The sequence below is a fragment of the Cetorhinus maximus genome, chromosome 10 (assembly GCF_964194155.1).
Source record: "Cetorhinus maximus chromosome 10, sCetMax3.hap1.1, whole genome shotgun sequence".
Lineage (NCBI taxonomy): Eukaryota > Metazoa > Chordata > Chondrichthyes > Lamniformes > Cetorhinidae > Cetorhinus > Cetorhinus maximus.
The window spans coordinates 127,165,883-127,193,824 of NC_135888.1; the positions used below are offsets into that span (position 1 = coordinate 127,165,883).

The 27,942-nt window shown below is 43.1% G+C and overlaps 1 protein-coding gene across 6 annotated transcripts in view; it reads right to left on the reverse strand.

The window, feature by feature from the left end:
• p4ha2 (procollagen-proline, 2-oxoglutarate 4-dioxygenase (proline 4-hydroxylase), alpha polypeptide 2) overlaps window positions 1-27,942 on the reverse strand; it is a 111,769-nt gene that overhangs the window by 76,964 nt on the left and 6,863 nt on the right. For all 6 annotated transcript variants that reach the window (XM_078551108.1, XM_078551110.1, XM_078551109.1 and 3 more), the window contains exon 2: window positions 4,574-4,677. In XM_078551108.1, coding sequence (XP_078407234.1) covers window positions 4,574-4,655 — 82 coding nt within the window. In that variant the 5' untranslated portion in view covers window positions 4,656-4,677. The remainder of the gene's footprint in view (window positions 1-4,573; window positions 4,678-27,942) is intronic.

Here is a 27,942-nt window from a genome sequence, read left to right on the forward strand (position 1 = left end):
GCAAATCTGAGGTGCCAGCTCACTCTCTTAACATTGCTAAAAGCGTTCTTTCTTCTCCACAGGCAAACTGCAGACCCAGTATTTTACTATATCTACAACGCTGTTATTGAAATAAAGAAGCTGCGGGGGAACCCCATATATCTGAGGTGTTGGGTTTCCACACTGAGTGCAATCAGTGACCCAGAATTGTGGCCATTTGGAAAAGTGGCTTTTTTTCCCCTCCATCAAGTTTTGATTCAATGCATTTACATATCACTCAACGCAAAACCTACCATGAATCAGTACAATCGGACGATGTTTTAAAAAAAATCTGCTTTAAAAAGTATTCCTTATTTAATATTTAAGAGTGGTAACTTGGTAAAGTTTGGTTACTACACGGGCTTATCACTTAAAAAAGTAATTTTAGTCATTGTTGTCACTTGTCAGCTACGCGATGTAAGGTACTGAAAATGACTTTTTAAAAAATATACAGAACCATTTGCTAATCATACTGGCGTACAGTAGCCAATTTCTTAGTAGGCTAAAAAATATACATTCAAAAGCTTCTAGAACTTGCCTATCAATATTCTTACGCCCAAAACATCCAGTTTAATTACACAGCCTCCTCGAAGGACAGCAAACATTGCAATTCATGAAAACTCTGAAAGGCAATTAATTTGTCCTGGTAATATGGCCAGCTCTGTGCTTGGGGCCTGATCCTAGCATGATGTTTTTGAAACTAGCGCATATATAATGGATACTTAACTTGCGCTGAAGGTCATTTGAGCTTAAAATTCTATAACGTTTTGCAAGGGTTTCAGGTGAATTGTGTAGAAAATGCGAGAGCAACAAAATGGGAAATTCTGTCCAGTGCAGTCAACTATGCTTCTATACTGAAAAACCGACTTTTCTTGTCACAGAGAAACACGTTAATCTGTAGGCAGCCTTGCCGAAGGGATGCCCTCGACGATAGTGCAAGACATTCTTACCTAGTGTAGCCAGTTCAATGTTAGTCATATGCTTCAGGGCCAAAGCTTTTGTCTCCCCAAACTGGTGGAAAGAACCAAGATCCAGACAGCTTTTGAAACAAAAGCAAATTAGCTATTTTTGTTTAATTTCTCTGTTAGGAGTACTGAAACCTTGCCAGCCAGACAAGTTCCAAGGCCTGTATTTCGAACCTGGTTCTGAGCGACCTGTGTTACTCCACACAGGGCTGAGCTTTGAAACCGCACCAATAAAAACCAGGAGACTTGAACATGCCTGCAGTCGAATGAGTCTGTCTGCATCTCCTGTCTATTTGCAACTTCCATTTGCTGGTGCCTTAATTAAATAAATCTGGAATAAGAAGCTAGTATCAGCAAAGGCAACCATAAAACTACCATTAGATTGTTGCAAAAAACCCAGCTAGTTCACTCATGTCGTTTAGGAAAGGAAATTTGCCGCCTTTACCCAGTCTGACCAAGGTGTGACTCCCGACCCGCAACAATGTGGTTGACTCTTAACGACCCTCTTAGTTGGCCTAACAAACCATTCAGTTGTATTAAAATCATTGTAAAGGAGTGCAGCGGTTCAGGAAGGTGGTGCCTTCTCAAGCGCAATCAGGGATGGGCAATAAACGTTGGTTTTGCCAGTAACGTCCACAGCTCAGGAATAAATAAGATGTTATGCATTAGTGCTTCTTTCACACAATCTGCACGCACAACGCAAATCTAGAATTCAGGTTTACAACTTTCTGTCCGTGATGGTGAATGGGTGGGGAAATCACGAGAGGATGCTCAGCTTCTCACTCAAATTTCCCAATGTATAATACTGCCAAAGTGCCTTTTTGACTGTACCTTGAAAGCTAAAGTCAGAACAAAATGGCGGAAGGAGAGACTAACTTTGATCTTCATTAATTTATTTGGGAGGACAAAATTTGACAGCAGAGCCTTGTGGAAATTGGTGAGGATTCCTAACACTTCACAATGTGAAAACGATATTATAAATGAATGCTACTCCTACGCAAAATAGAGAATGCTCTTCTGTCTATACCCTCAGTTTTTTAGATGTACAACATAATGTAATGGGCTACTGTTTCCCTGGCAACCAATGGTCTCACTAGGATTTTAAAAACTTCCAGTCGTGGCATGAAGGGGCCTAAGATGCAATCCAGAACTTTGCAATAAAGAATAAAAGGGCCAACTCAAAAATAGCCACAGTCCGATAGCAAATTAGCAATGCTCAGCATCCTTAAACAGGACTGCAGAAATTCTATTCAGAAGCATAACCTCGTCTGACTGAGAATATCTATCTCATTTCAAAAAGAAAATCGCCACTGTTGCTGAGGAAGGTGATTAGTTTGACGCATAAAAGGTTAAAAGAAAACTGATCCAGCCAAGAACCTGAACTGATGCCACTTACTTTCCCCAGGGATCTATTGAATAAGTGTTATTTTGGGATATGTGACCAATTAAATCAAATCCAGCAGAATATCATTACATTGTTTAGATTTTTCCTCAATGCTAGAGGGGTTGTTGCTTTCAGTTTCTGGTGTCTCGAAAATGGTCAGGCCAGGAAACACCCTCTGTGCTGACTGGGTAGGCCCAACGCCCGCCCAACCTTGGATCTTGGGCCTTAATTAAAATCAGACAGGCAAACTGTACACTTGCCCCGAACTCCACATCCCTCCTCCTTGTTGTTCAGACTGATTGGACAAAATGGCACACAATCTCAGTGCCTTGGAATTCATTCCCAGAAGGAGCAGGTGAGGTAAATAGCATAGCTGCACTTAATAGAAAGCTAGATAAGCTCAGGAGGGAGAAGAGAACATGCTGTTAAGAGTTGGATGAAGAGGCGGCTTGTGTGGAGCGTAAGCGCAGCTATAGACCAGTTGGGACTAATAGTCTGTTTCGGTGCTATGCGTCCTACAGAATTCTCGTTCCGTTTTGGAGGTGAGTGTCAACCTTCATATCCTTGTCGAAATTGTTCAGCTTCCACCTTTGCAACATTGCCCAGCTCAGCACCTATTTCAACTCCTCCCATCACTGAAACCCTCATCTGTTCTTTCATTACCTCCAGACTTTCGACAGTTATGAGACACAGATGTTCATTAATATGTGCTGGAGTTGGCAGCAACTCACTAATTTTATTGGTTATAAAACAATAGCATTGAAAACGAGACGAATATCATTCAATTCTTGCCGGTATTCTTTTCTGAAGGAGATCCGGGGAAAAAAACCACAACAACTGCCCAAAGAATGAAAATTCTGGGTGACAATCTCAACTCAGTGAACAAAACAATATGTCTTCAAAAGAATTGTTCCTCAGACTCTGAAGGCAATTAAAATAAAACCCTGGCTTCACATTTTACACTCTTACTTATGGACTTTCTTGGCAAAAAGATCCCTGAAGAGATTCTGGTGTTAATTTTAGAACGGCTCTACTGTCATTAAGTGAGGAAGTGTTTGGGCGGTGGTGGGTTTGGTGGGGGTGGGTTGAAGAGAAGGAATCAGAATCAGCAAAAGGGGCAAAATGGCAACTTGAGCAGGATCGACTTGCCTGTGCGAGCTCTCCATAACCTGATCGTGGAATGTTATTTTGGAACTTGGTAGTGTATTAGTCTCAGTGCATTCAGAACAAAAATCACATCAATTTCACATTATTCATGGCACAGCACTCTACAGAACCTAATGTTACCAGCAGAACAGAGAAAAATAGAGGCAGAAGGAAAGAGAGAAAAATTAGATGTGATTACGCCTGTTTTTACAACATAAAATGAGGCAATAATGACTGATTTTATGGGACTATATCCCACATAATAAAGGGTGCCTCATATACATTGGGTGCAATATTAACTCAGATGATATTCAGATGTCCCTTTTGACCTCTGCAAGCAGACACTAGGCTCCCTGCTTATTCTATCGAGAGGCCTAACGCCTGTTTAAGGACCCAGCTTTGAAATTGGTTAAAACCAAAGGGAGAGTTTGTGCTGCGCGTGCTCCAGCTAGTTTTCCAGGCATTAAAGTGGCCTAACCAACCATCCTACTATTAAGAGGCTGAAGACAAGGTAAGTGCACTTTTTTCACTTAACTGGACATGGAGTCAGGAGGAGCAGCAGTGATTGGTCCAAGTCCACAGCAATACTGTGGGCTGCTGACAACACAGATCCGGTTCCCATCCCGTGCACTTCCCCTTGCCCTCCCAAGATCTAGATGAGGGCTGGTGCTATAGTCTGAGCCAGCCAATTTGCCCTGGGCCCAACACCTGTGCACTACTGGGATGCAGTGGGCCAGATTCGTTGCCCAATTTCAAGACATCCTCTCAAGAACACCAGACATGAATTCCAAAGCCCCAAATATTTCCCTTCAAATCAGTAGATGAGAAGACAAAACGGAGGAGTCTATGGCCATAAACAAAAATAGACCAACTTAAAACAGTGAATTTTCGTTAAGACTGCCAGGGCTCTAGCATATCGATACCTTACTGTTGAGGCTCAACATCATCATCATCACCATCCTTGATTTGAGACAAAAACAAAAGCGACTGTAGAAATGACCGACAACATTAATTGTTTTCTATATTCCGCCAAAACGATGAACATTCCAATGAGCCTTACCTATGGATGTGAAGAATTCAGCCTGTGTTTGCCAGACATAGCACCCGATTGCCAGCAGAAGAAATAGAATCCAATGCTTCATCTTCAATGAGCGTGGGAGAAATCTAAAGAATTAAAATATGGCATCGTTAGGGAATTGTCATTCAATTCAGAAAATGCCAAGATGCCTCCATGTAAATCAGAGTAACATCTTTTCAGATCAAAGTATGAGGCAAGCCTGGTAGTTCAGCCGTAAAAATGCTTTGCTTCCAAGTGGAAGGCCATGGGTTCCAGATCCAGAACTAAAAGTAGTAGCATTCTGGGCTTGAAGCAGTCAGGTTTCTCCTTCAAGAAATTGCAGACTGTTCCAACAAGCAATCATTGGCCTGGACAATATTTATCCCTCAATCAACATCAGTGCAATCGGTCACTTGGTCATTATCAAATTACTGTTTGCGAGAGTTTGCTGTGTGCAAATCTGTTGTTGCGTTTTCTAGGTTACAACAGGTACTTAAACAAAAAGGACAGTAAAAGTGCTTCATTGGCTATAAAGCACTTGGGACGTTTTGAGGTCATAGAAGGTGCTACATAAATAAAAATTATTTCCTTCTTGAAGCAATATGTACTCAGAGAGAAAATGGGTTAATAGTTTGCACAACTGCAAATGCACTCGAAGCAAATAACAGGGGCTTTAATTGGGCTTGTGCACATTTGAACCACACTCAATCCCAGGAAAAGATGATGTTAAAATTGAAACCGGTACATTCTAACTCCTGACAGACAAGGGTCAGTGCTTATAATTAGTGCCAAATGCCTCAATTTCAGGAACATGGTAAGCACTCAACCCTTCAGTTCTGGATTGATCCAATCCTCTATTAATAACCCCACAGCAAACTTGAAACAAGGTAAAAATAGGAGGGTTAACATATTTGACACACACAAAATGCGGGAAAGGGGTTTGCAATGCCCCCTCCCCCAAGACCTTTTGCATTCATAGAATAAAAGAGCAATAAGGGAAAGAGTTAGGTCAAAGACGACAGACAAAAATTAGAATTATTATTTCACATGGGTCCAGTGACCAGAATCAAAGGTTCAATGGTGTATTCCTTCAGTGAGGTTAACTGGCTGAAGCTGATACTGAGGGATCCACTTTTCCAGTACCACTGACTTCCACAATGGGAGAAGCATGTAGAGGTGAGTTAGTCTGGTAATAGGCATTGGTACAGCAATTCAGACATTCCAGTAGGAAAACAGTGCAGATGAGGGCCAAGCAATTTACCTAGACAGACTCTTTCTGCTGCTATCTTTTTGGTGGTAAATGGTAGACAGAGACAGGCTGCTGGCTTGGAGTCCTGGTTATCTTCTGAGGCTAAACACTGACTGACGATAAAACCCAAAAGCTGTATAATTAAAGTAATTCAAACAGGTCAAGTCTCGGTCATGTGACTAGGTGGTTTTGGGTTGAGCTATTCAACTAACGAGGCCCCTTATTAGAACACACTGCATCTTGAGCAGGTAATTGTAGAACCATTAGCACAACATTGGAGATGAGGAGTCACAAATAGCTCTGCCTCTGTCCATAACTGGTTGGTGCAGCCATCTTGCTTACTACCCTTTGTGTTGGCTTGGCTGGAATATTTATACAATACAAGGAGTATTACATTCCAGCGGTTTGATGTGTTAGCCTTTGCCCATTTTTAAACTGCTCAGAAACTTTCAGAACAACCATCACGTGGTCCGCGGTAGCCATTTTATCAGTCTAGCCATTCTAGTTAAAAAACACAGAATTTAAACAAGGGAATAAGGAAAGAGAAACAAATTTCTTTTAGTTTTTTTTTCTTTTTTGTGCAGTCTCGGTGGGACAGGTATTTGAACACATCTGAATAGGGGTTAGCTGGGACACTGGGTGTAGGTGAGGAGTGTTGACACTGGACAAAGTCAATAAACTCTCTCAGCAAGTAAAGGCTCTGTGTCTTGGTTTTTACTTGACCAACGGGCTTGAATCCTGTTAAACACAGACTAGTGAGGTAGATTACTAAACAACGTAAACCACATGTCCAACTTAATCACTTTCAACACTAAGTTTAGAACTTACAAACCACATACACGATATCACTCTATGACCCAGATCATCAGTGTGTGCATTGAAGTCTGAATTAAGTCTTTTTTGGCCTCATGATAATGGTGTTAGTAGGAAGCGGGTGGAATACCATATATTATGTCCAAATAAGCGCTCAAACTGCTGGTAATGACTAACCGCTTTGATTTCTCGATCGCCTCAGACTTTCCCATCAAAGAATAACAAAGGGATAAAAGAGAAGTGCAATTGCAATGATGTAGTTAATTCCAGTATTCACTTAATAATATCCAGGAACCTATAAGTCAACTAATGGTGCCTGCTGTTTTTATATGTGTAACTGGTACAGCACCTTCAGGCAAGGGGCAGAAGTGCAGTTAAATGCCAGTACCTAAAAGCTGCTGTCCAAAATGATCCATTGCACTGTTAGCTTTGCAAAAATGGTATCTCGCTATCAGCCTCACCACTGAAATGCATTGAAAGTTGTGACGTTGCTATATTTTCTCAGACGATACACACGAAATGCTTCACAGATTAAGCCTCATCATAACAAGTGCAAGTATCCTTTTAACAAATGTTGTTAATTACTCAAAAGCAACCTCTCTGGTGCTGAAAATGATCCATTACAAGTGTGGAGTCCAGTTCTTTCTTTTATTTAATGTTGGAGACCTTAAAAATATCAATTTTTTTTTAAGTTTTTACTTTTCTGTCTCTTTTCTTCCTCTGTTTTTTATTTTCTATTTTTCTTTCCGATTTTCTTCCCAGTCCTTACATTGTTAGTTTCACAATTGTTCAATGAAATTAAGAAGATACCCTGCTGGTTGGTCTGTTCACTCAAGCCCTAGATGCCTGCTTTTTCTCAGTGCTCTGTTATCAGCCTTGCTTTCAGTAACTTAGTAGGCAAAAATGTTTTGAGATGAAAGTTGCAGGGACAAGTCTAACTAGCAGCAGACACCATTAGATGCCATGCCATAGCAAAATATAACCCATTATCATAAACATTACTTTCTCACCTCAGAATTACAAGGTGAAGATAATCATCTCTAAGAATGAACTGGTTAAATTTATTAAGTAAAGAGATTCAGCAACTACATCTTACGTGATAAATAACTACCACAGCACTCTCTCAGTAACTTGCAGGAAAGGTGGGTTATGTCACTAGGGCTATAATAAAACCACCATACCCATAGCTATCTACAGTTATTTACATGGAGATTTCCTTAACCTTTGTAATAGATTTGATAGGGTTGACAATGAGCGAGGTAAGACTAATAATAGGATTGGAAAATGGTAACTCCCCCAATTTGGTATTGTAGGTAGGCTTAGATAATCAAATTTAGCTTTAAAATCAATCATTTTCATACTGTGTAACAAGGTCAAGGAAGCCATTTTAAACTCCAACTTGTGACTTCCTGCAGCCATTTCACATTCTGTAACTCTTCTTAATTAACTACGTATTGATTGGTGTTAAAAGCCAGTCATGAAACAGATGATTGTTAAATAATGTACCTTGATTAAGTTATAATTAGTGAATTGAATGAATATATGACGAATGTTTGAGGACTCTGGGTCCATACTCGATGCAGTTTAGAAGGATGAGGGGGGATCTGATTGAAACTTACAGAATACTGAAAGGCCTGGATAGAGTGGACGTGGGGAAGATGTTTCCATTAGTAGGAGAGACAAGGACCCGAGGGCACAGCCTCAGAGTAAAGGGAAGACCTTTTAGAACAGAGCTGAGGACAAACTTCTTTAGCCAGAGAGTGGTGAATCTAAAGAATTCATTGCCGCAGAAGGCTGTGGAGGCCAGGTCATTGAGTGTATTTAAGACCGAGATAGATAGGTTCTTGATTGGTAAGGGGATCAAAGGTTACGGGGAGATGGCGGGAGAATGGGGTTGAGAAACTTATCAGCCATGATTGAAAGGCGGAGCAGACTCGATGAGCCGAATGGCCTAATTTCTGCTCCTATGTCTTATGGTCTTGATGTAATAGATAATTATTAAAAGACCGGATTAATACTTTATAAAGCTGATGCTTCTAGAAACTGCAGAGCAGGCAGAATTGTTTCTCTGCCAATTTTGATAAGTCATAGAACATCGTATTCTGCCAAAATCTAGCTCAAGAATAAGGCTTGTTGTTTAATTCAATCAAGATTACTGAATAAGAAAGCTATTGTCCAGTATTAAGCAAATGTATTAATTAAAGAGTATTGTATTAATTAGCTACCAGTTGGCAACAGATTGAATAAGCAGTGAACCTTAACTGAGTCACAATTAACAAATTAAAAATGGATCAGTATATTAGAAAGACTGAGTTTTATTTTAAAAACGTAAAAGCTTTTTTGCTGTGTGAAGAATGTGCAATTAGGATAAATGTACTCGCAAGAGATATCTTCAAGCTCTGATTAGCCTCAAAAGTTCAATATGACCTTACGAAGAACTGAAGTAATGAACATTTGAGACTCTATGAATAGCGGATTGTATATAACCAGATAAAGGGATAGTGTGAAACAGTTCTCTTGCATTCCTGCTTAAGATGATGAGAGGAGGTGGTGTAAGTAACTGGGGTCCAATTAAATTAATCTCATAAGAAATTGACCAAGTGTCATGTTACAACAGGGCCAACTCTGGTGTAAAGTAATGGTAATATTGGGGATAAACATAGAGGTTCTGAAGGTCTTCCTTGCTAGCCACATACTGAAGATCTCCTGAGGCAGAGTTCCTAGTGAACAGTTGTTGTAGATGGAGTTGAAGACTCTCGAGGCAGCATTCCTAAGGGACAATTGTCAAAGGAGGAGCTTGCGAAGGTTACACTTCTACAGACTGATCACCTGCAAGAAGTTGTAGAAGTTTGTCCCAAGTTGATAAGTACTCCTTTTACTTTTAATAAACTTCTTTTGAAATTTACCATTTACCTTTTGCCTTATTTGGTTGTCTTGTATGAACCAAAATAGTTTATTGAGTCATTTACAAAGTATTGGTGATTTGAGTTAAACAAAATCAGTCAAATAAAATAGGTAATAGTCTAAAAAATCTCACAGTTTCAACACATTCAGGATTGAGTCTTATTTGGAGACTGTTCTGAAGATTTGACACCAATATGAGGACTACGAAGATTTTCTGGGAGTTAGTTGGTTTACTACATATGAGAAGTGACAACAGCTACTTCCCTAGGTGCAAGAGGCACTGGCAGTAGGTCACACGCAGCAGAATAATTTGATACATGGAAGATGGTAGATTAATGCAGGACTGGTAATTGGTCCTCAAGGTGCCTCCAAAACAAACTATCCACCAAAAACATAATAGCTCCAATCTCCTATTCATTATCAACACTCCATTTTCTCATATTCCCACTAAATTGAAGCCATAATGCTCTTACTCCCACATTACATTGCTTCAAAATTTGTGACCCAGTATTATGACATTTTCTTCTTGACACTGATGTTTCCAAGTCAAGTTTAAAATGCCAAACTGGTTTGTTATTCATTCCAGTGAATAGCTCAGCAGTTAGCACACCAATAATGGTATGATGCTTGCCTGATAACTCAAAAGAAATACAGTTAATTCCCGAAGTATGTTGCCAAGATCTTGGGCCATCTTTAGAGAAGTTTTGAACATAGGTACAATCCTCTCAAGTTCCTCTTTTGACTGTAAGTGTCCAAGTGGAGAAGAATTAATCTCCAATTGCAAGTAAGCCTGGCAAAGCTCTAATTTAGAAAGTTAACCTCCAACAAGACTGGCAAACAACTTTTTGGCCCTGGGCAGAGGATGTCATGAACAGCCAAACTATTCAATAGTCACCACAAACCCTTAAACCATCGTAAGTTTTACTGCTGGAACAGTCAGACTTGTCCAGTTGCTTTGAATGATAAAAACAAAAAGCTACTGCGGATGCTGGAAATCCAAAACAAAAACAGAATTACCTGGAAAAACTCAGCAGGTCTGGCAGCATCGGCGGAGAAGAAAAGAGTCGACGTTTCGAGTCCACACGATCCTTCAACAGAACTGAAGTATAGTTAGGAGATGGGTGAAATATAAGCTGGTATAAGCTTATATTTCACCCCTCTCCTAACTATACTTCAGTTCTGTTGAAGGGTCATGTGGACTCGAAAGGTCAACTCTTTTCTTCTCCACCGATGCTGCCAGACCTGCTGAGTTTTTCCAGGTAATTCTGTTTTTGCTTTGAATGATACCCTCGTCTTCATGCGATCTAGTTCTTTATAGCGTACCACTCTGATCTTAAAAAATCAGACTCCTTCGCATTAAAGGTATACCTAGATGCCGTTTGTTGAACTTGTCAAGCTGAGTAAGGGCCTGTATCTCCATAAGTCCTTGACAGGTGAACATCTTAGTATTTGCCCATTTTAACAACAGGATACTGTTGTGGCGAAAAGCCATTCTGAAGTCCATAAGATCCAAGTGAGTAAGAAATCTTTATTCAAGCATGCCAGGGAGAAACTCCCTTAGTCAGGTAAAGGAAAGCTCCTCAAAATATCACAGTGGTACAGCACCTTTTATAATTCTTACTTCCAGACATTACTACTAGACTTCATTAACAGTTGCTGATAGCTACAGGGTCTTGCTAAACTACTACTTAAGGCTACAAGATCTCATTAAACAACCACTAATGACTAGTCATTCTGATACGTTCACCATCTTTGAACTGACCAATGAGCTAGACAATACATGACCTCCCCGCCCTGTCTGGAATTGAATTTCCTTTATCTCCTTCACGTTTGCACAGGGCTATGAACAGTTCCAGGTTGACAAGTATCCCATCCTGCCCCTGAGTATACCCTGAGGTCATCAAAGTGCATGAATATGCAGATTTTTAGATATTTATATATATATATTTTTTATATATATATATTTTATATATATATCTCTAATATATAGATATTTAATGCCAATCCTAATTGCCTAACCATCCACTTTAGTACAGAACTAATCTCAACCTTGCAATGAGGCACCTTTACCTTTAATTACAAATGCTGACCATTGTTTTCTGATTTTCATACCTTACTTAGTAGTTTATTTTCACAAGGACTAACAATGGGTGTCCAGTGTAAATTTTCAGAAAAATGTCAGTTCTCTTTTTGTAGGGAAAGTTTCCCAAATTTCTTCTCATATATTTTTGGTAGTGTAATAGTTACCATAGCTCTAGTGCCCAAACCAAAATCAAACATTGTACCTTCTATCCAGCTGGGGTTTTTATCTTTGCACTTTTCCCTTTTCCGCTATCGAAATATACAGAAAACAGGCAACTGCACTTCAGCTGTATCACTTCATAGTTTCTTCTTAAGGTTCCTTGTCAAAATTGACATTGTGGACACTGGACTATTGTCTTTTGCTGAATTCTCACAGTTCTATGATATAAGCTCAGGCCTTTTTTTAAAAATCCTCCTGCATCCTCTCTGGCAGCCCTCACTAGTTTACATGCAAATATGGTATGTAATCTTCTCACATAAATATTAGTCTGGAAGATGCTTATTTTTATAACACCTACACCATGGTTGACCAATTCTTTTCAATATGGAACTGTTGGACTCGGAGGTATATTTTGCTAGCTGGCAGCCGTCTCCATCCCAAGTGCTATTTTGAGAGCTCTAGCACACATGGGTCTGGCTTCACTCAACAGCTTCCTCTGCACTGACATTTTCTTTCAACCACAGGCACCCTTATTGCATCATCCAGATGCCCACTAAAGTCATACGTTTTGAGCCATTTCCTCAGTTCTGCCACAGACTGAGAAATGTTAACATTATCCTTTTGCTTCCTCTCATTAAATGTGAGCCACCCCACAATAACGAATGGCTCTGGGCCCAGGTGCTCTTAGACAAGCAAGATCAGAAGCGATTAGATTCTGAACCAATGTATGTGTTGCAGGTCTGCAGATAGCGAGTAAAGGTGCTCTCATTTCAACAAGGTTGCAAGTTAATTTGCCTTAAAATAAACATCAAGCAGCAAGAGGCAGACGGTGCTCTGTGTCTCCCTGGCCGAGATTGTGTGGCTCTTGTAGTGAATCAAGTGGGAGATCTCGGAGGCAATGCGCTCGAAAATGTCGGCAATGAAGGAATTCATAACACTCATTGCCTTGGACGAGATCCTGGTGGAAAGGTGGACCCGGGTCAGCACCCTGTACACATAAGTGGAATAGCTCTGCTTGTGAGATTTCCTCCACTTCCTGGGCGGCTTCTTGGTGACTTTAGTCAGCAGCTGCTTCACTGCCTTGCGGGATGCACCACCCTTAGCTGCAGCCGCCACTTCAGGCATTGCACTTGACTTATTGATGCACTGTGTAAATTGTGCATTAATTGTGTGTGCAGGTGATGGGCATTAATTGGGGATTCACTTGTGCCCTTCGAGTTGGTCTAAGTTGAGTGGAATGCCTGAGGTGGTGACTGCAGTTAAGGACGATGTACCCTTCAAGGTGTCGAAGCAGCCGCTGACTAAAGTCATCAGGAAGCTGCCCAAGAAGCAGAGGAAATCTCGCAAGCAGAGCTATTCCACTTATGTGTACAGGGTGCTGACCCAGGTCCACCTTCCCACCAGGATCTCGTCCAAAGGTGCAATGAGCTCCTTCGTTGCCGACATTTTTGGGCGCATCGCCTCCGAGACCTCACACCTGATTCACTACAACAAGGGCCACACAATCTAGGCCAGGGAGATTCAGAGCGCCGTCCGCCTCATGCTGCCGGGGATCTGGCCAAACACACCGTCTCCAAAGGCACGAAAGCGGTCACCAAGTGCACCAATTTCATTTAACCCGACCATATGAATGATTTAATAAACGCACAGAGGGGCCATTCAGGCCCACTGCCTGTCTCTCTGCCACAGCTATCCCCATACCTGGGTGCCCCTGGAGAGGGAGCACAAAGTTTCCACCAGTACTCAAGGCCTTCTAGGGCCAGTGGGCACCAAGGGTACTGGAGTGCATCATCATCCCTGGGAACGTTATTTTAATTTGATTTAAGTTTTGAATTTTCTGCTACAGAAGTTAGTGCTGCCCCTTTTGAATAGGGCACTTGGTTCCTCTTGATTGACAACCTGAAAGGTTGGTTCAACATGGATATAGAAACGCATAGACCGCAATTGTGGCTTTTCGGTTTTTGGAGGTGCTTGCTTGTCATCTGTAGCCGCGTAAATAAATTCTTATAAATGTCTGCAAAGGTTGGCTCTAGTTATATTCTTCATCAACTGATGTACAACACACTTGCTCCTGCCCAACACAGGGGGCCTGGGAAATTGATCCTTGCATTTATATTGCTCCTTTACATTCACAGCAAAAAGGCATTACAACTTTCCTTATTCACATTAATTTATGACATTATAACAGTTAAATTGGGGTAACAACATATACCTTGTTGTCGATTTACAAAACTGGCATTTTCATTTGTCAGTTCAGTAATTTTGGGTGGCAGCAAGGGTTAAACTTTGATCCCTGGAACTTTTTTTTAACAATCCTAATCAGATTAATGTCTTCTCTTTCTTTTTGGCTTTAGGAGCTCCTTGGGAAATAAATTTGCCAAGTCTGATGGCCCAGATTTTGCTGCAGTAACTACAGCGAACCTTTCAGCATTCACTGTCATTATTCCCTCAACTTTCAGAGTCTGCACATTTGCAGGATAACACAGAAAGCCAGAAGTTGCTGTCAGTGATTTTACGTTCCTCCAAAAGGTGTGCTATTGTGCAATCTCTTAGCAATTCATGAACTGAAAAAAATTTCACGTAAAAGCCCTTGAAAATGTCACATCTTGTTGAATGAGGTGGAACTGAGTTTTTAACCAGTGTACCAACCTCATAATTTCTGCGTAACACCCTCACTAACCCTGAAAAGCTAATTTATATTTGTGGAATGTCAAATTTGTGGAATTTCTCCGTGATAAAGTTTCTGTAGAATTTTTTTGAAAGGAAGTGTATTTGAAGATATGATATTTTAGCTTCTATATCCAATTATAATCATTTATGACACTATTTGAAAATTTAAACGAAAAGGGAATGACAATTTAACTTCCTGGTTTGCCATCTGCCAGAATACGTCAGTGTGAATGGTTGCTTACCTTTCTCGCTGACACCATTGCCGCTGGGTGCCTGGAGATCTCCTGGACTTGTCAACAGATTAAAACCGTCATCGGGAAAGGGAAATCTATGCCAAAGAGATTGTTACATCTTTGCAGGAGCTTTACTTGAGGCCAGTGTTGAGCCTGATGCTTGGGTTTGGACCCTTTCTGCACAGGAGGGGAGGATGGCTGGCAGGCGGTGGGGGTGGGGTGGTGGGGTGGGGGGGGGCGGTGGCGGTGGTGGGGAGATTGTCTGGACCCTCCCCTAAGATGCTACCCCATTCTCAGGTTGCACGCCTCCCCATGGTCTTTCAAACCCCAGCCCCCCCCACCCACCTCACCGGGCCCTGAAAGCTGGTGCCCGGTCGGCCCCCGACCGTACGTATGTGATCCAACGCTGCCCGGCTAGTGTGCTGGAGAACTACTGGCCTCTGATTGGCCAGCAGCTCTCCAAGGCAGGATTTCCTAATCCAGAATGGTGGAAGTCCCACCTTCAGTCTACGAAAAGCCAACTGGCTGTCAAATGGCTGTGGGACAGCTGATGATTGATGATAATGCAGGCCCCGCCCCACCCCACTGAATTTTTAGCCAGGGGTAAGACTGGGGGAATATTTGGGGCCTTGTATAATTCAGCCATGTGTGTCAAATGAAGGCAAATGGAGGGAATTAGTTGTTTTTACTTGACAACTTGTTATGATCTGGAATGCACTGTCTGAAAGGTTGATGGAAGCAAGTTCAATAATAACTTTCAAAAGGGAGTTGAATAAATACTTCAAAAAGGAAAATAAATATATGACTGTTGGAAAAAGAAGAGTAGGACAAATTGGATTTCTCTTTCAAAGAGCTAGCACAGGCATAATGGGGCAAATAGGCTCCTGTCCCCATTCCCAGCGCTGGCAATTTTCGCCAGCATTGGATAAGGGTGCAGGGTGCAAGGGAGCCCGCACCCTGCACTCCTGACCTGGCCAGCTCCATTGTGGCGGTGGGCATCTCACACCTACCACCCAAGCACACCCACTTCCCACCACCACCACCACCACACAACCCCCATCCAGCCATTTTCATCGAGTCAGACCAGCATCTCGATGGCACGTGTTTCACAGCCTCTCAAGAGAATTCTGAACCATAGTCTGGATTCGCGAACCTTTTGAAAAGTACGTTAAGAAGGTCATTCCCATGCTCACTCCCACCATGCTCTATGCCAACTCACCCAATATAGAACCCATGAACCATATCATAACAAAGGCAAGTCTTGAAATGTTCATGATTAAAAACATCCATTCAGAAATCTGCTTTGAAAAAGACTGCTGTTCTTACAACCCTATAAAAGGGTCAGACAGAGCCATTATAATATCAATAACTGAAGGTTTACTTTACTTCACACCTCTTAATCTTGTCCAAATAAACATAAAGACATTGAAAGAATATGTTTAAAGAAACAATTTATCATCACTTCATAAAGACGTTAATCAATCAAAGCAAATACTCCTCTTCCACCTGTCTAAACAGACCCCTGCTGTGCTAGATCCATCAGTGAACATTGGAGCTCAGCCAAGCCTTCATAATAAGGCCATCTGGAGAAACAGATGCCTGGCTATCTGTTTCTATTGATACCGTTCACAGATGGCCTCATTATGAATGCTTGGCTGAGAGCAGGGGAGGCCAATCGTTGAATATATGTAAGGCTGAATTAGACAGATTTTTGATTGAAAAGGGAGTTAAAGGTTATGGGGAATGGGCAGGAAAGTGGAGTTAAGGTCACAATCAGATCAGCCATGATCTTATCGAATGGTGGAACAGACCCATTGAATGGGCCAAATGGCCTACTCTATTTCTTACAAACTTATAAACTTCTCCAGAGGCAGCAGCCTGACTCCATCCTGCCCCTGCCTCTCCTGAACAAAAATATGGTGAGTGGGGGCCTTTTTAAAGGAGATAGATCTGCTGAGTCATGAAATTTCCCAACTCAGGCTTCCCACCCCTGGCCCTATGATTCTATGTGTTCCACTCCCAGTCCTTGTAGAACACAAAAAGGACCCTATTTTTAGATTAATAAACCCCCCTGAATTTCTCACCATTTCACATCCATCTAAAAAGCAGACTAGAGACTGGGCTGCAGTGCTAAATTTATACCCGATGCCTGTAATTATGCTCAGCATAGATTTATAGACAGTTGCACTCCCAAGCATGTTGTAATTTCCTTTCTTGCTTGGCTTTAAATATAAGCAGCCACAATTGTTTGTGATTCTCTATCCCTTGACAGAATATAAATCTATATCATGTCATTAAGGCTGTTCAATAAATAGATTTATTAGCAGTTGGTAAGTCTGTTTACTAGACTGTAATTTGGGCTATGAGCAGCCAAAGAGTTTATTGTGGAGCTTCCAAAGTCTACAAGGATTATATCACATGATACATGTCCTCGCATTGAGTAACTAAGGCATAAGAACATAAAAAATAAAAAAAACGGGTGGGCCATACATCCCTCGAGTCTGCTCCACCATTCAATAAGGTCATGGCAGACCGTCCGTCTCAACTCCACTTTTCCACCCTATGCTCCTATTCCTTGATTCCCTTAATGTCCAAGAGCTTTTGTCAGAGAATTGTGTATTTGATCTCTCAGCTAGATATTGTGCAAGTAAAGCTGATGATTGACAGCTGTAGCTCAGCTGAACCTCTGAACCACAAGGTTCTGGGTTCAAGTCCTACTCCAGGGTTTGAGCATATAAAAAAATAAATCAAGGCTTGAGACTCCAATGCTGTACAGAGGGAGCACTGCACTGTTGGAGGTGCCATCGTTCGGAGAAGACTTTAAACTGAGATGTCATCTGCCTGCTCAGGTGGATGTAAAAGATCCCACGGCACTATCTCAAAGAAGAGGGGGAAGTTATCCTCAGTATCCTGGCCAGTACCTGTCTGTCAATCAACATCACAATATCATCACAGATTATGTTCACATTATCACATTGCTAACCACATTTGTAAATGTTGGTCTGTGATGCTGACACAACCATAGCAGAAGCAGGTTTTAATAGGTTCACTTCTCTACCATAATGGTTCATTTGTTGCTAACTCGATTTACAAGCAGGAGTTTTGTTTACATATCCAAATGTTCAAGTAAAACTGAGACCAGAATGTAATCCCTTATGCAATGGCCTTCTTCCCTATTTACTCCTGCTGCCACTACCCTCCCTCCACCTAGAAGCTAACTGTCTTTTTTTTCTTTATTCTTTTATGGGATGTGGGCATCACTGGCAAGGTCAGCATTTGTTGCCCATCCCTAATTTCCCTTGAACTGACCTTGCTAGACCATTTCAGAGGGTCGCTAACAGTCAACCACATTGCTGTGGGTCTGGAGTCACATGTAGGCCAGACTAGGTAAGGACAGCAGATTTCCTTCCCTAAAGGGCATTAGCGGAACCTATTAAGCTAAAACTGGAGCTTTTCCAATTGTTTGAAGAAACGTCAACTTCTCTGAACTCTCAGAAGGTCCCAGATTCAATCCTTACGCTGTGGCTGTGAATTTAAAAAGTGGTCAGGGCCTTGAGCACCATCAGCAACTCTTGCTGTGCTTATAAGTGGCAAGATTAGGATCAGGCCCAGTGTTGATGTCCTCTGCAGTTAATATGCCCATGAATAACCCCTCATCAATGTGCACAGATGGCAATGGAATAACTGGCACCCTTGGTGCTCCACCCAGCTAATTGTTTCAAGAAAGGGTTAAAAAGCTGGCGAGAGAGAGAGAGAGATAGAGAGAGTGGTGGTGGCGGGGTTGCAGGTGGGGTGGGGGGGAGAAGGGGGGAGAGAGAGAGAGAGAACAAAACTAAGCTCTATTGCACCATTGCCTTTTAATCTGAGAAAAATGCATGAGCTGTTCAGTGGCTTGAAATGGATGCTTGAGGAATTGGGTGACTCAATATTTTATTGACATTGTCTGCCTCATTACATATTACATTGCTGTTCGTTGGATTGGTGACCCACGATATAAATGGTTTCATTCACCCCGCCTCAGTACAAGGTGAAACGGGGCCTTCTTGAGCTGTAATATTCTAAAGCTCTTGGGTGGAACATAACTAAACCCAAACAACATTGAACATGAATGGATTTGCAAGGCGTAACATGAAATATTTGACACAGCGACTGGCATGCAGATTTTGTGGGCTGGGGTTGTAAGAAAGGGCAAAGTATCACTGAACATGGAACAGACTGTGATCAAGAGGACTCCCTAACTTGTATTCAAGGGCCACAAAGGGATTTCACCCTGAGCAGTGACTTGATGTGAGGAACATTCTTGTAGCTCTGCCACAAAGCAATACTATGTATGGGCTTACTTCCACTGTCTTTAAAAAAAAACTCACTCGCTTTAATGCCAGAACTGAATTGGTGGACTGTGAATTTGTACTGTAAATGAGCTTGTGGGAATATGATTTGCTAAGAGTCACATTTCATGATTTGTAGGGCTGTAAGTGGTCCCTGGATTTTATTCCAAGTACCTATGAGCTAAATTGCATAAAAACAAGTAGTTCCCAGTAAATCTTCGCTGATCCCTGGTGTATTGGAGCACTCGGAATAACCTTACCATTACCTCAGCTAAATCACTGTGCAGCATTACCAACAGTAACCTTAGACTGGACTGGAATGCTCTCACCACTATTGAAGCTAAACTTGTTCCAACAAGTTATTCTGTCACAGCTAGGCCACGAGTTTGCTCCGCACATACGATTTAGTCAAATAATTTAAAGTTAAGCTGTTCTAAAGAAAAAAATAATAAATTTAACATAATTTAATAATTGCACTCTTATTCTGAGGCTACTTCTTTTAAAAAATATATCTTATATCGAATAAGGAGGCAATCAATTCTCAAAGGTCAAATTAACAAATTGTAGTTCAGCACAATTTTGTTCGATAATGTTCTTGTGCAGGGTCACATAATGAAAGAAGTTACATAACTGTAAGTTATTGTTGTTGTACACCTTGCCCCACCCCCCCCCCCCCCCCCCCCCAACCCCTACCCCCCCTCATCCCTGGTTAAAAGTCCTTGATACTCAAAGACACGCACCAATGTTGCATTTAGTAAGCAAGTCGTTTTCAGTTCCCTGAACAAAAACCATTCTTGAGTGAGCAATGGTCCATATCCTGCTTTGCCCCTCAATACATGGCCAGGAAGATGCTGGAATGAATCTGTATACATTTATCTGCCTTCCTAAATCTCTCATTTCCTATTCAGCGAAGTAAAATATATAATAACATCACATTTGTATCCTTTGGCATAATGCTTTGGGAAACAGGGTTGGAGTAGAATATATGACTATATCTGTTCCAACATGCAAAAGAGTAGCACTGTCAATGTAGCAGGATACAAGACCAAATCCAGATGCTCAGTTCCTTTCAGCCAACCTGATCAGCCAACTCAGTAACAAAAATGTGTGACTCTATTATTAGCGTATTAGAAAATAAAATTAAACTTTTATTTTTATGCTTTTCCTAGTGGCCCACCCTTAAGTGCTTTGCCATCATGAAGTGTACTGCAGTTGGACAGACAGGATAGAAAGGGGGCACATGGACTGGAGAACTCAGTGTTAGGTCTGGTGTCAGCTTGCATATTTAGCAGCACTCCTGCCTCAGGGTTCGAAGGTTGTTGGCTTGTGCCCAGTCCCAGGATTTGAGCTATAATCTGTGGCAACACTGTCGTTGCAGCTCCTGTTACTCAAACTCACAACTACCTGGTTAAAAATTGACCTGAAAATAAATACTGAAGTTGAACTCACCAACAACAGTCACTGTATCCAACTTAGTTACTTAGCAGATCAGGTTTCTATTCGTTGACTTTCAGATGTGACATTTTTAGACACAGCAGGGTGAAACCCTTTAAGTATGGCTGGGACACAAGCCAAATCAGCGTGAAACCTAGACCTGTGACCCATTGTGCACAATGGTTTAAGGACAGAGCTGTGACATTTTCAGGCTGCACACTGAAGACTCTGGGAACTGACTGGATCGAATGGAATAGACTAGCCATGGTTGCTTTAAACATTTGAGGACTGCGGTTAAAGAAAGTGTCTTTCATAACCTCAGGACGTCCCAAAGCAATCTGCAGCCAATGAAATGCTTTTGAAACGCAGTCAATTTTGTAATGTACAAAATGAGCCAGTGAGCTTGCACACAGCAATCAGATAATCTGCTTTAGTAATGCTGGTATAGGGGATAATGGTTGGCCAGGACACCAGGGAGAGGTACCCTGCTCTTCTTCAAAGGAGCACAGTGGTATCTTTTACACCCTACCCGAAAGGGAAGACGGGACCTTAGTTTAACATGTTATTTGAAAGGCGGTACCTCTGCCAGTACAGCATTCTGTACTGGTGTAGAAGCTTAGGCTGTGAGATCAATGATGCTAAATCGTGCACTGAGTCGAATTGCTTTTCTGTACTCGAGGGCGAATGAGGTAACTGAACTTAAGGGATCCTGGATTTTGGACCAAAAACCTGCTTCTAATCTCAGTCCCAGGGTGAACTCGAAGGTGGGCAGAGGGCTGCTGTCCACCACGATCCAATTCATTTCCTGGCAAACATTGTGGCCCTCAACATTCGGATGGAACACCGCACCCTGCAGCCCACAGGTCTCACTGGCGGCCAGACACGGCAATTCCTCGGCCACCCGGGCAGTCAACTGGTCCAGGATGAGCAGCTTGAAGCAACAAAGGGCTGCGTGCTTGGCTGGATTTTCACTAACAAGGCAGGAAACGAGTTGGGAAATTTCGAGGCTCTGCAGACTCATCCCCATATAAATGGCCCCTGTAGGCACTTCCTTACAGGAAGGCATGTGGAAGGCACATGGTAGGTATGGGAAGGGGGCGGGGGCATGAGAAATAAGAGGGGGCACAGGTAAGAGCTTTTGAACCTACCTTTCAAAAGGTTTATGAATACAGACTATGGTTCACAACTCCTCTGAGGGGCCGATAATCATGATTCCTCAAGAAGCTGGCCGGACTTCACGAAAACTGTGAGGTAGCTTGACTTGCCTATCCTCGCAATGGAACCGGCCAGGTTGGGAGTACAGAGTGTGGGCTCACTCACTGCACCCTTATCCCCGGGCGTGAAAATTGCCGGTCCTGCCCGCCATTTGCTCTCTGCAGTCAGCCCAACTCTGCGAAAATCCAGGTCCGATTCCCTGGTTTGGGAATCAACCACAACTACTGCAATCAGAGGGAAGAGTTCAAACAACTGAGCTATAGCTGACACCGGTCATGAGACTTTTCAAACCAAATTTTAATCCGAAAATATTTTAATCGCGAAAGGAAATAGGCGGAAGTAAAATTAAAAGTCATAATTTATCCGACTTATATCCACTGAGGCAGAACTTTGTCTTAAAATTAAAATGCTTTTAAAAATCCAAATTTTCTATTCCCATTCATTAAGAACTTGTAATTTAGAATTTTTTTAAAGGAGCAAAACAACCACCTTTTCTTTCATTCAACTTTTCCATAAGGAGACATGAATCCTTGTTTGCGGTGGTTGGATAAATAAACCTTGTTGAATGGACAGCTTGAATACCCCTCATCATGCAAGTGGCCAAAGTAAACCTGAACTTGCACAAACATTACGACAGACAGGGTTTTAATAATCGTATCCCATCCAACTCAGCTCTCAAAGTGAGGGCTCAGTGCAGAAATAACAGCACATTCCTTAATTAGTATGTCATTAAATAGTAGCTCCAACATCTGAGGAATGTAACCCTTGATCCACACAAAACATCAGATGGCATCAAGCCCAAAGTGTTCAGGACACCTTTCCTTACTCAACAGGGAATATATCATGGTAGAATATCAGACTTTAAATGCAGAACCATACCTCAAAGCACAGAACAAAGTAGCATCTCCTACACTCATCAAGCAATTTGCTCAGCCTTGAAACTAATGATTTGTTCCCCTATCACCCTGGTTCATTTTGCTTGGCTCATCTTGCTTCAGCCAATGGAAAGTGCAGACATTTGTACAATTTAGTTCATCCAGTTCAGACAAGCTACCGCATTCTTTCACTACAGAAATATCCAACATTCCAAAACTAACAGGACAGACATTAACAAAGTACACAGTCATGCCCACTGCAGCAGCATTTACTGAGAACAACTGTTTCATGAACGGATCAAAGTACACTGCTTGTATCGTTCACTATAACTCGAATGAATATGCTGAGGTAATACCACCTGCTACATCAAACATTACAATTACTACATTTAAGGACAAGATCGGTTGTGTGTGATAAATTCCCAAGTTCTATCACATTGTGGCAGTTCTGTTCAGGAGCTTCGGAACTGCAGCACACCTGTCTATTAATATATTTTTTCCACAGCGTAATTTTCCTTTTGGTACAAAAAATGTTCACTTCAGGAAAGGAACCCTCGCTGTACCTCAGCACGGGGACAAACTTACTGCTCTTAACCAAACCTTTATACATCAACTTGCTGTCATGTAGCGCCTTCACACAGAAAAAATATCTCAAAACGTCTCACAGAAGCATAATCAGACAATAAAAAAAGGCTATTGTTTGAAGTTTTCGAGGATCAGCACCAGAAGACTTCAGTGTAAGAGGCTCTCTGATATTTCTCCCATTTGAGCTTATAAAACACCCGCGGTTCAAACTCAGAATAGCAGAGCTTCCTCAAATGCACACACGGCAAAACCACGAGGGACTAGAGAGCTATAAACCTCGGATTGGATTCATTCTTCCTCCTGGTTGTTCATGATCCATGCCTTTCCTCTGGTTCACACTCGTCACAGGCAAACAGCAATCAGATCCAACTTTAAACAAATGGATTAATCATGGGGAGATGTTTTGCATACCCCAGCTGTTGCTGAATCTCCTCAGTACAGATGGTTCCCAATTGGAATTCAAGGTTTAGCAAGCTGATCTGTGAAATGAGGCCACCACCAATACTAACCCCCTCCCCCCCTCAGCTCTGCCACTGAACCCCCTACCCTCTTTAAATTGTTCAGTGGATTTTATCTGGATTTAAAAACACAAACATCAGGATTGTCCTTGCCATTTCTCCAGGTCAGTTACTGTAACTTTGGAGGATAGGCATAAATGGAGTTTGGGCCAATCTTCTAAATACCAGTTAGGGGAACCATTCCCAGCCCCCAGCCCTCGACAAGGAAATTCCTGGCGGAGGGCTGCACTCCTGAAGTTTGTATGTAAATAGTTTCAGCTCAGTTGCCCCACACTGGGAGATTGCCAGAAGCTGCTGGTTTCACAACCAAATATACTGTGGGCCATAAAGACAAGATAGTTGCAAATGAATCCAAGGAGGAATTCAGGAGAAACATCTTTATCCAGAGGGTAGATAGAATGTGGAACTTCCTACCACATGGGGTGGCTGAGGTTTTAAGGCAAAGCTAGATAAATACATGAAGACGAAAGGAACAAAAAGTTATGCTGATGAGGCAAGTTGGGAGGAGGCACATATGCAGCATAAACACCAGCATAAACATGCTGCCAGACCTGCTGAGTTTTTCCAGGTAATTCTGTTTTTGTTTTGGATTTCCAGCATCCGCAGTAGTTTTTTGTTTTTATACCAGCATAAACTTGTTGGATCAAATGTCTCTATGCTGTAAATACAATGTAACACTGTAAGTGTAGCTTCTGCAGTTTAGATTCAGTACTGCGTAGTAGAACTTAATGACAACATTGCCAGAAAGACAGGTAAATTTGCAGAAGTAAGCAAAAATCTTTGAACAATTCGCTGTCCTTTCTAGGGTTGACGTTAGGGTCATTTCAATTGCTGGTGTGACGGAGGTTCACCAGATTAATCCCTGGGATGGCAGGATTGTCTTATGAGGAGAGACTGAGGAGACCACTTCTGTATTCCCTGGGGTATCGAAGAACGAGGGGTGACCTTGTTGAAACTTGCAAAATTCTTACAGGGTGTGACAGGGTAGATGTAGATCAGATGCTTCCCCTGAATGGTGAGCCTAAAACTAGGGGACATAATCTCAGGGTAAGGGGTAGGCCATTTAAGACTGAGATGAGGAGGAATTTCTTCACTGATGGTGCTGAATCTTTGGAATTGTCTATCCCAGACGGGTGTGGGGGCTGAATCCTTGAGCATGCTCAAGACGTAAATCGATAGATTTCTGAAGACCAATGGCATCAAAGGATATGGAAATAGTGCAGGAAAGTGGCATTGAGGTAGGTGATCAGTCATGATAATTGAATAGTGGAGCAAGTTCGACAGGCTGAATGGCCTACTCCTGTTTCTATGGTACGTATAAAACACACACAATGGCTCAGTAACATCAACAGTCTCCACAGCATTTAAACACTAAGAGTATGAATAGGGGCAGAATTTTCGACCTGTCGGGAGGGCGGAGCTGGAGCAGGTGCAGGACCGGTCGGCGCCTGCGATCGGGTCTGCGCCGCCATTTTGCGCGGGCGAGCCAATTAAAGCCCGCCCAGCGGATTTCCGACTCTCGTGGATAGCGGGAGTGTGCGGGCTGCAGCGGGCGTGTACAGACCCCCGGGTCCAATGGCGACCCGGCAGCCTGTTTAAAGGAAGGCCTGGCAGCCTCCTGTAGGTTGCTCACAATGGCCACTTCCAGGACACACCATGGGTAGTCGGCTGAGGAGGGCACGTTGGAGGGAAGGGCAGAGGAGCAGGCCAGGCTGGAGGGTCTGCCATAGGAGCAGGGCAGGCTGCAGTGTAGGCCAGCGAGGGGGCCAATGCGCCCCTCGCTTTTCAGATGAATGTCTTGCTGCCCTCCTTGAGGAGGTGGCAGCCTGGCGGGAGGTGTTGGATTAGCTGAAGGTTCGTTGGATTAAAGCCTCTCAGGTGTCCCTGCTTCCTTGGTGTAGACCCGGGTCAGCGTTTAGCCCCTCAGCATTCCCCTGTGCTTCCTCGTCCTCAGAATCAGTGCTGGACTCATCGTGTGCAGCCGCATTCACTGCATCAATGTCTTCATCGTCCACTGCGTCCCCCCTTTCCAGCGCAGCATACAACCACTATCACCGACACAGTACGGAGTGCGCCCCCTGAACGGTCCAGGCATCAGCAGCGTATCTTGAGAAGATCGATGGCTCTCTCCACCACAGCCCTTGTGGAGGTGTGGCTCCTATTGTACCGCTGCTCAGCTTCTGTTCTTGGATGGCGGAGAGGCGTCATAAGCCACCTTCTGAGGGGATAGCCTTTGTCACCCAGCAGCCAACCATCCAGCCAAGCTGGAGCACTGAAGAGCCCCAGCACCTGGGAGTGTCTGAGGATGTAGGCATTGTGGGAGCTGCCTGGATACCTTGCACAGACTTGTAGAATCAGCATCCTGTGATCACACACTATCTGCATGTTCATGGAGTGGAAGCCTTTCCAGTTGAGGAAGGCACCGGGCTAACCTGCTGGCACCTTGATGGCCACATGTGTACAGTCTATTGCACCCTGGACACGAGGGAAGCCAGCAATGGCCGCGAAGCCTCTGGCTCACTGTGTCTGGCTTGCCTGGTCCCAGCGGAAGTGGACGAAGGTCAATGCACGGCTGAACAGAGCGTCTGTAACCTGCTTGATACAAGTGTGGACAGCTGATTGGGAGCCACCACAAAGATCACCCACTGAGCTCTGGAAGGAGCCAGAGGCATAGAAGTTGAGGGCAACTGTGACCTACAGAGACACTGGCATGGGGTGTCTGCCCACACAGTTAGGAGAGATCTCAGGGCCAATCATCCGACAGGTGTAGTTGACTGGATCCCTTGACAGTCGGAGCCTCCTTCAGCACTGCACCTCAGTCATATTGAGGTAGCTGCTTCGTCGCCTGTATACCCTGGCAGCAGGATAGTGGCGTCTTCTGCGGCCCCTTCCACCTTGGACTCCCTCTTGGCCCTGCGCCCCTTGTGCCTGCGCTTGTACTCCCAGAGGCAGCTCCCCTGAAGGCTGAATGTGCACACCTGGCCTCCTCGTCATTCTAGCCCTCCCTTCCTCCTCAGAGGAGCTGCCTCCAGTGGACATGTCAGAATCCATACCCAGGCTAAGGGGAGGTCTCCGGAAAGCTGCAGGCCTGATAAAGATTACTGACTGCAGAGTGCTGACCTGAAGGTTCAAAGTACACAGAAAGCTGCAGGAATTTGTTCTGAACTGCTGCAGATCACACAGGCAAGTTTAAAATACTTCCTCCAATAAATACTTCACATACCAGTTTCACAGCCCCACTGAGCCTTCTTATCCCACCCGTGAATGAGGTTCATAAAAAAGTCTCTTACCCGCCTGCCCGTTGCACCCATGCGCCGACCCGAAGATCGCACGGACGCCTGAAAATCACCGTCAATTGACGATTTAAGGTCCTTAACTAGCCCGTTAATTAATGGCAGGCGCGCGTCGAACTTCATCACACGCCCACCCAGCGAAATATCACTATGGCGCACCGTGACACCGCGTTATTTTACGCACTGATGTGTGGGGCTCAGCCCCTCCCCCCACACGCCAAGCAGAAAATTCTGTCCTCGGGTTTGGAAGCATCAATGGAAATCAGCTCATCAAAACCAAAATAAAATTGAGTGGGGATCTGTCATTTCAGCCTTTGATACACGTGGTATTTCACATTTTTATTCAGCTACCCAAATAGCGCTTCCACAGTCGATTGGGAGAACCCCAGAGAAAAATTTCCAGCGCTAGTGGTTAAATCTTAGTAGAATCCCCTGCACTACAAAACAAAGTGAGAATGGTGTCCTACAGTTCACTCAGTACACTTGTTGTGGCAACTTGTACATTCACACGCATGTTGTAGCCTGGAGCTATCCATAGTGATGGTAGGGGCTCCAACATTCTTTCCATCACATGGCTGAGCAGGAATCTCTCCCACTTTTAACCCCTGCCATTAGTGTGTTGGAAAGGATTTGTAGGTCGATACTCAACCTGTTTGGCCACGTTACGAATGCAACAGAACAAACAGCTGGGCCCAATTAAAAACAGGGAAGAGAAAACAAAATACGTACAGAAAGTCCCATAAACTTTGTACAATAAATGGTCAGGAAGAAACTGTAGAGCATTGCAGATTCTCGCAACTTGCAATTGGTTTGAAGTTTTAATTGTGCCACGCATGCACATACTGGCTCCAAGCCAACTGTCCATGCTCAGGCCTGCAGCTCATTATATTAAATGCTCCACCATGTACAAGGCCTAACAGTCTAAATCCAGCATCTGGTTCCAACAATTCTGTAATGCAACTGATTTCCTGTGACACTGTCTTCACGATTCTCCCTCCAGTTGGAATGGTACA